This window comes from Myotis daubentonii, chromosome 13 (genome assembly GCF_963259705.1).
Source record: "Myotis daubentonii chromosome 13, mMyoDau2.1, whole genome shotgun sequence".
Lineage (NCBI taxonomy): Eukaryota > Metazoa > Chordata > Mammalia > Chiroptera > Vespertilionidae > Myotis > Myotis daubentonii.
This window is the reverse complement of record NC_081852.1, coordinates 28,168,116-28,181,742: the sequence shown is the minus strand read 5'-3', so window position 1 is coordinate 28,181,742 and position 13,627 is coordinate 28,168,116. Positions and strand designations below refer to the sequence as shown.

Sequence of the window (13,627 nt, the reverse complement as noted above, 5' to 3'; positions counted from 1 at the left end):
GCTATTGCCAAGGCATCTGAAATTTTTGATGATACATTTCATATCCTGACACTCTGTATGATAAAAAATGAATTCTTGTTTCAAATAATTGTATTTTCTGTGCTAGCAATTTAAATTTAAGACTTTCATGACTTTTTAATTTTCCAAAATAAAACATTCAAAACATTAAGGAGCATGTTGTTAAAAAGAAAAAGAGGACAGGTAGATGGACAGACAGAAATATAGATGAACTCTGGAGAAAAAGAGAATAGTCTGAAGGAAATTTTTATTAATTGTGCCAGGTTATATGTTTCATAAACCTTCTTTGTCTCTTACTCAATCTTCAATAAAATCTCTATTACAAAGAAAAATTTCTATACATGTAGTAAGTATGCAATGCATGTGCTTCGTTAGTAAATAATGCTATATCCCACAGAATGTTACTCACTTTGAGAACACCTCGTTTTTTGTTTTTCCAATTATATTGAGAAATAACTGACATACATTGCTGTATAAAGCATACAGAATGATAAGTTAGTTTATCTTGATCTTAATATGCAACCATCATAAACCAGAGATATATGTTTCCTGTCTCCAAAACTTTTTTTTAACAAAACAATGCATGAGTAAAGTTCAAGTTATATTCTGAATATAGTAACTGGTATAATGTCAGACTCATATGCACAATTTGGAAAAGTTCATTAAGTATCAACAAATCTCCACTGTTGCTAGAGCTAAGAGGCACCAGCCTTATACTCAAAGAGTGGCCATTCTCTCCTGATTTTACCCTGAACAAATATCTACAGTGCCTTTCATAATTAGCTCTTATTTTTCCCTAGTGTTAGACAATTAGTCCCCCGGCCCCCCTAGCCCCATTCGTAAAAAAAAAAAAAAAAAAAAAAAGGTTTAAGGAAGTATTAAAGAAAACTGTGGATAAAACAATAAAGCAATTGAGAATGGCAATTACAATGAAAAAGCAAATATTACTACACACAAACTGCCTATTAACAATCATACTAGCTGTTTGGTGATCAGGGCGCATGTAATATTTAAAGAATTATTTCAACATGATAATTTCATTGATATATAGATATTATGGAACTACATTATCATTTTTCCCACTTAAAACAATGGGAAATAGACTCCCCGTTAGCATAGTACAGAATATGCTATTTTCAGGAAAGAGGTTATTGACAATAGGTAGATAACTGCTGCAAGAGAGTGATGCCAGGTATGTATGACAAGAGGCTAGTGTGTGGAGTACAGTGAGGGAGAGGGAGGAGATGTCCAAAGGTAAGTGGGAGACAGACACTGTACACTACAGTGCCTTGTAGGGCATGACGAGAACACTGGATTTTATTCTGAGTGAAATGGGAAGCAAATGGTAGGTTTTGAGCTATGTGCTATCATCTGACTTGTATATTTGATCTCTCTGTCTGCAGTATGGAGAACAGACCACAAAGGCCAAGAGAGTGAAAATAGAGATGCCAACTAGAAAGCTACTGCAATTGACCAGTCAAGAGCTGATGCAGGTCTGGAGTAGGGTGGTGAGAAATGGTAAGATTCTTGATATATTCTTAAAGTTCATGCAATGTGGACATCTGGTGAATGCAAAAGAAAGTAAATAGTCAAGGACAACCCCAAGGCTTTTGGCCTGAGCAACTAGAAATGGAAATGAGGGTGATTATGAGAAGCATAGACATGGGAAGTACGAATTTAGTTTTGTATAAGTTAAGTTTGAGATTTTTTTTTTTTTTTAGATACCTATTTGGTATAAAGGGTAGGCAGCTGGATATGTGACTCTGAAGTTAGGAAAGGTAAACATATTGGAGAATTAAATTGGGAAGTTACCAGTATATAGATAAAATTTAACGAAAATAAGTTAAATATTTAAGTCCAAGGTTTGGTGATGTGTGTTTTTTTTTTTAAGTTGTTTTTTTTTTTTTAAGTCAGTGCATCTTTTTTTCAAGTAAATAATTATTCTCAATTTTACCAGTTTTCACAAAATGATTGTTTAAAATGATGTATATTTATTTGCACATTGAAAAAGAATGTACTACATACTTCTTAAAGGAGCATAAAGTAAGTTAATTCAGCTATTTAGAGGCACTGGGAAAATCTAGCTCAAGGAATTTCAATGAGCTAAATTCCACAAATAAAATGAATAAATGAAATCACATGAGGGAGCAAGCTAAAAATTACCAAAAATGTTCACTGTCTTCTTTTAGATCAAACAATACTTTCTGATGATATTTCAAGTTACTTCATTTTTAAACCATGACTAATTACAATGGTAATGCTTCCAAAACCAACAATGATCTCACTTTTAAAACATTCTTGTCAGGATAACATTTTCTTACTAAAACATTACACTCATTCATTTTAGCCAATCCTAATATTGAGTTCCCCAAAGTTTAATCAGCTATATTTTTAAATCAAATAGGCCAATTGTTATAAGATTGAGGGGGTATCCAAAAATGTTATAAAAAAATAAATCACTACTTTAAACGGTAGTCTGAAAAAAAATGCACTTTTTTTCGGGAAGAACAGCTATATTTGATCAATGTCATATTTTCAGAGAAAATATATATTGCCCAAATTTGATCTTTTGTGCTCATTTTGGCTGAAAATTAAAAGCTATACTAGGAATGTTTGCAGTGATCTTGAACTAGATCACTTTTGGTGTGGCTCATTGATTAGAGTGTCAGCCCACACACTGAAGGGTCTTGGGTTTGATTCCTGATCAAGGGCACCTGCCTGGGTTGCAGGTGCGCTCCCCATCCCCTGGTTGATGTGTCTCTGTCTCTCTTTCCCCCTCCCTCCATCCCTTTGACTCTCTATGAAAAGCAATGGAAAAAATATCCTCTGGTGAGGATTAACAAAAAAATTAAAATAAAATGAAATAGATCTCCTATGCATTCTGATTACTAATGAGATTCTCAACCTCTTATGGTGCTGAAGTGGTCAGCTAAGGAAGTATCAGGTGGGTGTCACCCTGGGCCATGAGTTTAACCTCGTGTACTCTGGATTCACACCAGAAGTGCAATAGGATGCTGAAATTAGAAGAATATGATTTGGTGAAATGTGGTAAAAGGTTTTATTCTATCTTTTGACCAACTTTAATGGTGTAAATAAACATATGGCATGCAAGTTTCATAAAGACAATTACTGTTTGGATTCAGGTATAAATCAAGTGGAATGACAAATCTAAGTAGAAGAAACGCTTCAAAACAAATATGACAATTCCAACTAAAAAGCACTTTACCAAATAATTTTATTTTCAAAAATTCCTCTAGGTTTAGAAGAGGAATATAGTTTAAATACAAGTTCTAACATTACTGAGATTATCTTCTATAAAATTATAAACAATGATTTTAAATTTTAAAATATCTGTCTATATTTTTTTATTCCTATGTCAAGTTTCTAACTGCAATGCTTCAACATGAGTTTGAAAAAATAGTTCAGAAAAAGCACTGCTCTCAGAACAGTAAAAAGAGTAACAATAATGGTAAGAGCTACATTTATTAAATGCTTACCAAGTACCAAGTTCATAAATTATCTTTTGGAATCTCATAATGATCCTGTGGAGTTAGGTATAATTACATTATTATCTTTATTCCCATTTACAAAGGGATTACAGATGGGTAAATTAAAGCACCTTTCAGCAAATACCAGTACTTGACATAATCTTAACCTAGAAGACTTTTCAAATGGCCTTAATTCTAAAGGAAGAAAATTTAAGGGCCCCTTTCTTCTTTATTAATGATATTTATAATAGGAAAGACTTACATCTTCTATGACTATTTTTGTGTGGATGGGACCTAGTTATGGATTATGAAATCAATTTAATAATTCATAAACAGCATTTTTTTAAACTGAAAATAACTAGAATTAAAAAATCTGATCATTATAATATAAATAGCATTTATATATAACATATATAATATAAATAGCATTTATAAGTATTGCTTCATGAAATCTGCTTATGTAGCTGTGTATGTACTCAGTCATAATGTAAAATGTATTTCTTACCATGGGTCTCAAACAAAATTGACTGAAAGCCACAATACTAGATAGAGTCCCAAGGCATTTTTCACATGAAATATAGCTGACATGAAAAGTTATTTAATTACATTCTGATGATTGATATTTACAGGATCTATACTTAAAATATTTGGGGTTTTTTTTGTAATTATAGGAAAATTATTGGCATGCTGAAGAGCCAACTCTACTAAAACATGCAAAGAAATTCTAGGAATGTAGCCCGATCAACAGTTTTCCCAAGAAACATAAACACAAAGTGATTTGTGAAGCAACAAACACAGTGTTTAAAGAAAGTATATGAAAGAAACCAGGGCTCCTTGAAGAAATGGTAATTCCAGGTCTGGGCAGAAAAATACAAGATGAACGTGGAACATCTTGTGTCATAAAGCAAAGAAGCTATTAGAAATTAGGTTGGGTCAAAACGACGCAGAAATCAACTTAAAAGCTTCCCATAGATCACATATGGGACAATTAGGCTTCAAAGAGAGTAATACCTATAATAGACTGACACACAAATATATGAAAATTCAAGAGTTCAAATAAAAGATAACATTGATCACCTCCATATCAACTTACTACTCTAAAATTAGGTAAATAAAAGAAACAAGTATTTTTCCTGCCTTTCCTTCATCAGTTTTTTGCATTTATATCCAGAGAGTTCACAAAGGGAAGTTCTTTGAAAGAATTCCAGGTTAAAAAAAAAAAAAAGTAGGACAAATGTAGAAAGTCACCAAATTATAATCCCTAGTGAAATAATGAATGATCAATAATGGCTGCTAAAATATTAGATAAAAGATTGATAGGGAACTTTATAATAGATAAATCAGGCTGGCAACATCTGAACCCACTGATCAATTTTAACATGACTAAAAGTGGGACAAGGCTTCCTAATGGGAGATAGTAGGAAGTACATATAATCAATATGAAGTATTATTGCCCTAAAAGAGAACCCAAACCTAATCAGTTCTCTAGATCTACTACTTATTAGTTGTAGGAAATGCAGGGGATAGAAAAAGATGTTTTAAAAAAATCCACAAATGTGTAATTAACTAAATTCAAAATATGGGAAATTCTACAAGATCTGGTTTCTTCAATAAATAATAGCAAGAAAAAAATCGATGGGAAATTGTTAAAGATTAAAAGAAACTTAAAAGACTCACTGTAATGCAGCATTATAAACTTTGTTAGGATTCTGATTTGCACAAACAAATCATAAAAGGACTTTTATAAAATTGCGGCAATTTGAATACAGACTAGATATCAGATGGCATTAAGGACTTATTTTTTATTTTGTTAAGTGTGATAATGGTAGTGTGGCTTTGTGATAAAGATAATATATTTTTTAAAATCTCTAAGAATAAAGCATGACATAAAAAACTAATTAGCAGACTGATATGTAACAAATATTTTGATGTATAGCCCCTTTTCAAGAAAAACATTTCAGCCCTGGCTGCTGGTGTGGCTCACTTGGTTGGGGAACCAAAATGTTGCTGTCTCTATCCCTGATAGGGGCTATGCAGGGGGCCACCCATGATGTTTCTCTCCCCCTTCCTTTGCTTTCTTCTAAAAATCAATTAAATGTATATATATAAAACCCTACTATGCAAATAGACCAAATGGCAGAATAACGGAACAACTGGTCACTATGGCATGCGCTGACCACCGGGGGTGCGTGCAGAACATGGTGGGCATCGGAAGCAGGCGGCAGAGTGCGGAACATGGCGGGTACCAGCCACAGCGGGATGGTGGAGCAGGTGCGCAGGGGCACCAGACCAAGGCAGGGCACCAGTCACTGTCATAGGGGCGAGCCCCTGGTGGTTACTGAAAATTCTTTGCTCCCGCATGCCGCGGTCCCGCCAGGCGCTTGCACCAGCTGCTGGCGCAGGCCCTGCTCACACCTGCTGCTGGCACCCGATTGCCCCTCAGGGCTTCTTCACCTCCCCCTGCTCCTGAGGGGCAATTGGGGCAGCAGCCACCGCTTGCACCTGCTGACATTGCCGGCCCCGCTTGTACCCGCTGCTGGCACCGGCCCCAATCGCTCTGCACCATCAATGGGTGAGAGGGGGCCAGCGCTGTCAGCACATGGTAGCGGCGGTAGGGGCAATGGGGCTGCCGGCAGACAGGGGATGGGGGTAAGGGGGGGCCGCGGCTGGAGGGGCTGGGTGGGAGCACGGAGGATGGACCAAGACCCTCCCCTGTGCCCACCATAGCCTTGCAGCCCACAATTCCTTTCAAAGGTGCACTGGGCCCCTAACAGTAGTATATATATAAAATGTTTGTTGTTGTTAATCCTCACCCAAGGATATTTTTCCATTGATTTTTAGAGAGAGTGGAAGGGAAGGGGAGAGACAGAGAGAAACATTAATGTGAGAGAGAGAGACACCGATTGGTTGCCTCCCATATGCCCGACCAGGACCTGGGATGGAGCCTGCAATTAACGTACATGTGCCCTTGTATGGAATCGAACCTGGGACCCTTCAGTCTGTGGGCTGATGCTCTATCCACTGAGCAAAACTGACTAGGGCAATAAAAATATATGTGTGGTGTTTTATTTTAAAAGAAAAACATTTTATCTTTCTGGTAGATACTGGAATTCCAAATCACTAAAAATACACTGCCACCCAAATTCCTACTTTCAAAGTAAGTTATTAAGGCTATCTCAGTGGGGTGTATGTCTGACAGCTAAATTTTGTTCTGCTTCAGGATGTTTTTCCCATTTAAAATGTAAACATACACTCCACACACAATACTTTAAAATGTCACTAATATATAAATATACTATGTCACTATAAATATTGTATTAGAAACTTACGAAATAGCAGAACCGAAGGACAAACACGTTTCATGATCTTCTTGAAGCACTGAATGCATTTTCTTCCCTGTAGCTTTACTTATAGATGTCTTCAGTTTCTTAGCTAATTTTTTGGGTGTGTTAGTTATAGAAGATTCTTCTGTACAGCAACTATATACTTCCACATTTATCTGAAAGTCTGGCCTTGCTTCATTACTAAAAACAATAGTATTCATGTTAGGAATTTAACTCAGAAAATAAAATTATAACATCCTTTGATGTTTTCATACATTTAAAATCAGCATATAGGTTTATGTTCATATATGTTAATGATTCAGAATCTCCCAGTGTATATTTAGTATCTAAATGACCTGAAAGAATCACTGAAACTTCTAGAGCTACCAGCTTCTAAAGTAGGTCAACCTTAACTCAGTTTAACCGGTATGTCCATGCATATTACTTAAAGAAAAATAATAAAATGTTCTGGTAATTTTGTTGCCAATGCTATCTCTTCTTATCATTCTTTTTAACTGCTATTTTTAAGGTATTTACATTATACATGTGATTTCCTGAAATGACTATTCCCCCAGAAGAAAAAATGTTTGAAAACAAAAAAGGAGAAACAAAGGTTTCTTCTGCTAAAACCTTTAGTTTTCATTTCTTTTTTCACAGTATAGTCCACTCACCACATGCTGCTACCTCCCCCCTGAAACCCATTCTGCCTTTGTGCCTAATAACTCTAAAATAATACTTCAATATTTGATTATATAGGGGAAAACAAACAAAAAATGATGTAAAGAGATAGACTCAAGGCATAAATTCCTTGAGGGCAAGTGCTGTCTTAATTTCTGTATTCTTAACCTAGCATAAAAGGTACTCAAATATTTAGTATACCAATATGCAGGAATTCTGCAATTTTAGCAAACACTGAGATTGGCTTTGCCCTTTGTCAGACACAATCAACTACCTTTCCCTTAAAAGACTGAGGTGGTACTGACAATCAAACATGCTTAAGAGGCCCATCAAGTCCATGTTGCCTGTAGATGATCCATCAGCCTCAGAGATTTTTAAAATGCAGCCTTTTTAAGATTTAAATGGCCAATTTAGAGTTTGCATAAATCCAAGGAATAATTTCCAGATATTTTTAAAGTTTATTATTTGGCAACTGTTAAACATACAGTATTCCTGGTAATGACTAACAAATGTCAATATTTAGAGGAAAACCAGAGACTCATAAATATTGAACACTTATTAAAAACAATCATAACAAAAAGCACATTTTTAAACAACATTTAGAACATTTGACTGCTATTATTTTTAGAACAATTTAAAATATTTACAGAATTTTTTAAAAAGTATAAATCATATGTTGTCTTCCCAAGTAACTTAGATTGTTCTTTCCCAGAAAAAAAATTATGATTTTTGTCTTTGTGGTAAAACAAACAATAGCAAAGTGATGTGAAGAAAAGAGCCCATAACACGATGACCTTGACCGAAAAAAATGCAATAATTGATAAGGGAAATAAATGTATTTAGGTAACTAAGAAAAATTATTTTTTTAGTCTCAATTATGAAAGCACTTGGTGTATTTTGGAGATCCTAAATAAATTGTTTGGTTCAATAAAGCTTGTAAAAAAGCCTGTGGTACTGCTAATAACTCAGAACAATGCATTTTATTCTTCTGTGCTACACAATTATGGGACACTGGACAGAAGCCACAAAACATGGTTTGCAATAGTTTTTTTTTTTATGTTATGTTATGTGAGTGGCAAAACTTGTACTCTCAAATCTCAACTGTATACCTCCATAGCTGAAAGTGGCAAAAACTATGTATACTGATTTTATTTTAAGAGTTAAATAGCTACTAATATTTACATATTAAGATAGTATCTTTGAAACCCTGAGAGAAATACAAATCACATGCTGATTTAGGCCCACAGAACGTCAGAAAGGGTCCAGGAAAGACTTATGTTAGTTAAAAATGGTATCTATGGCTACCTAAGGAGTTCTTCCTGGTGCTGTATTATGACCACAATAAAATGAGCCTATAAAAGAGCAGAAGCAATAAAAACAGCCCTGAGGATCACCCATTTTTTACTGTTTTGGAGTACATGAAAGAAGTCCACCATAAGAAAAAGAACATCTCAAATTTTACTAAAGTGCTTTTCCTCTGGTACATATTTCAGGACCATCCCATAAAGAAAATTGCAATACTATTTTAGTATTTTTATAACTAAATCTCCTATATGAGACATAAGAACCTGTTTTATGCCCAAATTCATTTTAAATAAAGAATTGTTATGAGATTCCCTAGTATTCATAACTTAGTTAATAATTAAACTATAAACATTTGTAAAAATTAATAAAAATTAATAATATCCAATGTCAAATATTTCTACTAATATTACATGATTTCCATTTTATTTTAAATTGGAAAATTTCAAATGCAGAAATGGGCTTCTTTTGAATAAAGTAATTTTTAAAATAAATTTAAACACTTAAAGATCTAATGCTACAAAAATAACTCAAAGACCCAATATTATACCCTCCTTTAAAAAAAGCAGAATTTTAGATTACTTTTATTCTCCAAAGATAAAGAAGTACTTACAATATGGTTACATTTTCAAAACATATATCTGTGATTGTTTTATCGACAATTACCATGTCAGTATCAAAAACTTCAGCTCCCATTTTGAATAAACAAAAAATGGCATAGCGCTGTGTTTCTAGACAGAAAAAACAAAACCATTTAAAGCCATGATCCATGTGACAAATCATGCCTATATTATGTTCAAACCTACTTGAAAACAAAAAATATTAGCTTAAATATTGGTTAATAGATTCTTATTTCTGTACATTGTAATCCTTAACTTTTTTATAGTGACTGTTCTGTCAGTATATATTAATATTTTATTCAATTAAAACAATTAAACTTTGGAATGTAAAAAATAAAGTTAAAAATATAAGCCTCTTGACAGCCTAAAACAATCACCAAACTCATAAGTTTTATCCCTGGAAAACCATTTAAGCTTTAATTAATAGCAACTTTATTATTATGTATATGTTATTATTACCTTTGTCATTTTGGTTTCCAACTCTATTTAAAAAAAAAAAATGTTTTCTATTATAGAAGGTTAAGAGCAGGCACGTTAACAACAGCAAAACATTTTCCACCAAACAGCAAGGGAGGAAACCACAAAAACAATAAAAAGTAGACATGTGAACACAAAAAACATTGCTGCTGGGCCTTTTAATTTGGTGATGTTTTTAAAAAATATTAGGTGATTAAAGGGCTTAGTCCTCATTATTGAGAAAATGTAGCTCTTCAGAAAAACTTATTTTCTGTAGTAATCAGAAAGATGTACTTAATCCCCACATGTATTCTTTTGGAAAGTAAATTACATTTCCTAATTGAATAACAAATATACTAACCTGATTTTGGATTCTCCATATAAAACTAATTATGCTCAATATGGTTCAGTTTTTAAATATGAGAAACAAAGAAAGCTATCACAATAGACAAGAAAGATAAAGGATTATCATATCTTTTTTGCTTTGCCTCTAACAGCTAGAAATCATTTGAGGTTAATTTCCATGACCTCAGCATCACATGAATTTGTGAAGACTATATAAAGCTGTAAAATGCTGAAGGGGAAAAAAGAAAATCAGATCAAGCTAAAAATCTTTCTCTCTTACATCCTGTTAAATAATCTGAAGAAACAAAACAAGGCAGAAAACATGTCCTAGTTTCTGGTGAAATACAAGAAATGTTGCCTTTACCTTCACTCCTTAAACATTTTCTTTTGTTCTACACTTCCCTTCCCTTACAACTGATTACATACTGTCCTTGCACAGGCTCCTATCAACAACTAAAAGTATACTAGATCTGCATTATTTTAATTAGTATCAAGTAATTACAGCATATTTATACTAAAATTCCAAAAACACAGTTCAGCAACATTTTTCTTGTTCTGTCAAATGTCATCAATTTATTTCAGTGTGGAAGCAGCCTTTTCTCCCAATCACATAAATTTTTCTATACACTAAAAATAATTTTTAATTACAAATTTAAATTATACATACGTTCTTTATTGCTGAAGTGATCAGAGTCTTTCCACATTAGTGGTATTCGAATATCTATAAAGAGGGGGAAAATAAATGACAGGTAATAATTTTGGTAAATTTCTTAGAGTGAAATGAACCTGTGAATTCCATAATGGATTCTGACCATTGAAGCCATTAAAATTTGTAATTTAAATATTCCAACACAGGTAATTTTTTTTTTTTTTAAGAAACAGCTTCGATTAGATATATAAAATGTTGTATGTATTTACATAATTTACTACAAACTGTAACTCAGATATAAATTTATTAAGCGAGGTCTGTAATAAGGTTATGCTGTAACATTTTCATTCTGAGATTTATGTTTTTTTTTGAAGTAAGCTAATTATAGTTTACTAATTGTAAATTCAGGCTAGTGTTGAATTTCTACTCGGGCTAGTAGCAAAAGTAGTGAGATACACCTCAAAATGTATAGCATAGTAGAGGCAGAAAAGACTTCAGAACTTTTACCCACTATGCAAACTTTAAAGATAAGGAAAATTAAGTGACTTGTCTAAGGTCATTGGTTTTCGAGGGGAGACCCAGCTCTTGACAAACAGATCCAAACTCTCCATTAAGATTTAACTTGTCTACAAAAGAATTTGTAGATCTTTGTATATTCATGTTACAAACTAAAGAGAGGAATGCATTACTTCTTTCAGTTCAAGAAAAAAGTCTTATGTTCTAAAGGTGATCTAAACATAATTCTTTCTTTCACACATTCTTCAAACTCTAAAGTAATTGTGTTACTGGTCTTTATTCTATTAGTTAATCTAGAACTGTGATGTAGTCAAATTTTTTCCTTCCTAGTTCCCTCCATTCTTCCCTTTACTTCCAATACTAGATTAATAGTAGTATCATTTTTTCTGACATTCCTATGCGCTTCTATATTTTCAAAGAGGATTAAGATTCTATGAAATAGATTAAGATGTGTGAACTAGTGTTACGTAGCACAGTTGAGATCTCAATGGTAAAGTGTAGTTTTAATTACTCAGAGTACAAAAACTATATAAATACCTTTATGGAACACTTGTTTAAGACACTTCCCTAGTACATTTAAGAAGTTTATGTGCATATTTTAATATCTATTAATTATGCCACTTTCAAATAATTAAAAATCTTTATGAAATAAGCTGTTTGGTTTGTGCTTCACTTTTAGATTCCATTATCTTTTCCTTAGATTTTTATTTGCTTAGAATTCAATTTTTAAGGTTCTTAATGCCTATTTCTAATTTTCTTTCTATAAAAGTTTTATATAACTCTTTCATCCTTAACCTACCTAACCAGGCAGGTATGTATGAGTGCCCTTCCCATTGCTGCCCTAGCAGGTTTCATAAAAATATTACTAATTGAGCTCTCTTTATGTGTCAAGCTAAACACTTTACATGCAGCTCATTGAATAATTTTTTAAATGTTTACCAATTTAATAGTCAAGTGATAGGATTTAATTACTTATATTTGTATTTTCTTGATTAACAAGAAAAATGTTAATAAATTTTATTGGCCAGCTCAGTGAATCTGTTTGTAACTGTGGCCCATTTCTCTCTCTCTCTTTTAACATTATTTTTAGTATGTAGTTTTAAAAAGTTAATTATTAAATCTATGTGAGAATTTAAGTACGTGAAAAATGTAAAAATAATTATCCTTCTCATAAAAATAATTGTTGCACCTCCATTTATATCTAATAATATTCTTTTCTTTACTGATTTAATGATGCTATCTTTATCACATGTCATTCTAAGTGTCTATTCCTTGGCTATATACTTTATGGATCTACTTGAATAGTTTATTAATGACAAACGCACTATCAGTACCATCCTATCTAATAAAAGAGAAAAATGGTAATTGGCGTACGACGATACCCTTTTCATTGGCTAATCAGGGCTATATGCAAATTAACTGCCAACTAAGATTGGCAGTTAACTGCCAACAAGATGGCGGTTAATTTGCATATGTAGGCACAATGCAGGGAGGCGAAAGGGAAAGCAGGAAGAAGCCCCCTGCCACTGACAGTGATCGGAAACCCAGGGGGGAGATAAGAGCTGGGGGGCAGGGCAAAGGCGGCCCTGGGGCCGCCTTTGCCCTGCCCCCCAGCCATGATCGGAGAATCAGGCGCCTTTGCCGCCCTGGCCAGTGATAGCAGGAAGTAGGGGTGGAGCCAGCGATGGGAGCTGGGCACGGTCGAAGCTGGCAGTCCCGGGAGCTAGGGGTCCCTTGCCTGGGCCTAAAGCAGAGCCCACGATCGCGGGGCCGCTGCAGCTGCGGGTCCCCGCTGCCCGGGCCGGACGCCTAGGCCAGAGGCGTTAGGCCTGGGCAGGGGCGGAGCCTGCAACCGCGGGGAGCTGGGGGTCCCCTGCCCAGGCCTGACACCTCTGCCGGAGGCCTCAAGCCTGGTCAAGGGGCCGATCCGGTGATTGGTGATCGGAGGGTGATGAGGGTCAACTCCTCTGGCCGAGGCGTCAGGCCTGGGCAGGGGGCGGAGCCGGGGATTGGGGGGATATGATGGTCCCCTTGCCCAGGCCTGAAGCCTGGGTCAGAGGCGTCAGGCCTGGGCGGGGGCCAGAGCCAGTGATCAGGGGGAGATGGGGGTCCCCTGTCCAAGCCTGACACCTCTGGCGGAGGCGTCAGGCCTGGGCAAGGGGCCGATCAGGCGATCGGAGGGTGATAGGGGTCTACGCCTCTGACCGAGGCATCAGGCCTGGGCTGGGGGCA

General features: G+C 35.0%; 1 protein-coding gene across 2 annotated transcripts in view; it reads right to left on the bottom strand.

Moving 5' to 3' along the window:
• RTKN2 (rhotekin 2) overlaps positions 1 to 13,627 on the bottom strand; it is a 72,480-nt gene that overhangs the window by 33,937 nt on the left and 24,916 nt on the right. For both annotated transcript variants that reach the window (XM_059662609.1, XM_059662610.1), the window contains 3 exons: positions 10,898 to 10,951; positions 9,423 to 9,540; positions 6,836 to 7,030 (listed from right to left, as the gene is read on the bottom strand). In XM_059662609.1, coding sequence (XP_059518592.1) covers positions 6,836 to 7,030; positions 9,423 to 9,540; positions 10,898 to 10,951 — 367 coding nt within the window. The remainder of the gene's footprint in view (positions 1 to 6,835; positions 7,031 to 9,422; positions 9,541 to 10,897; positions 10,952 to 13,627) is intronic.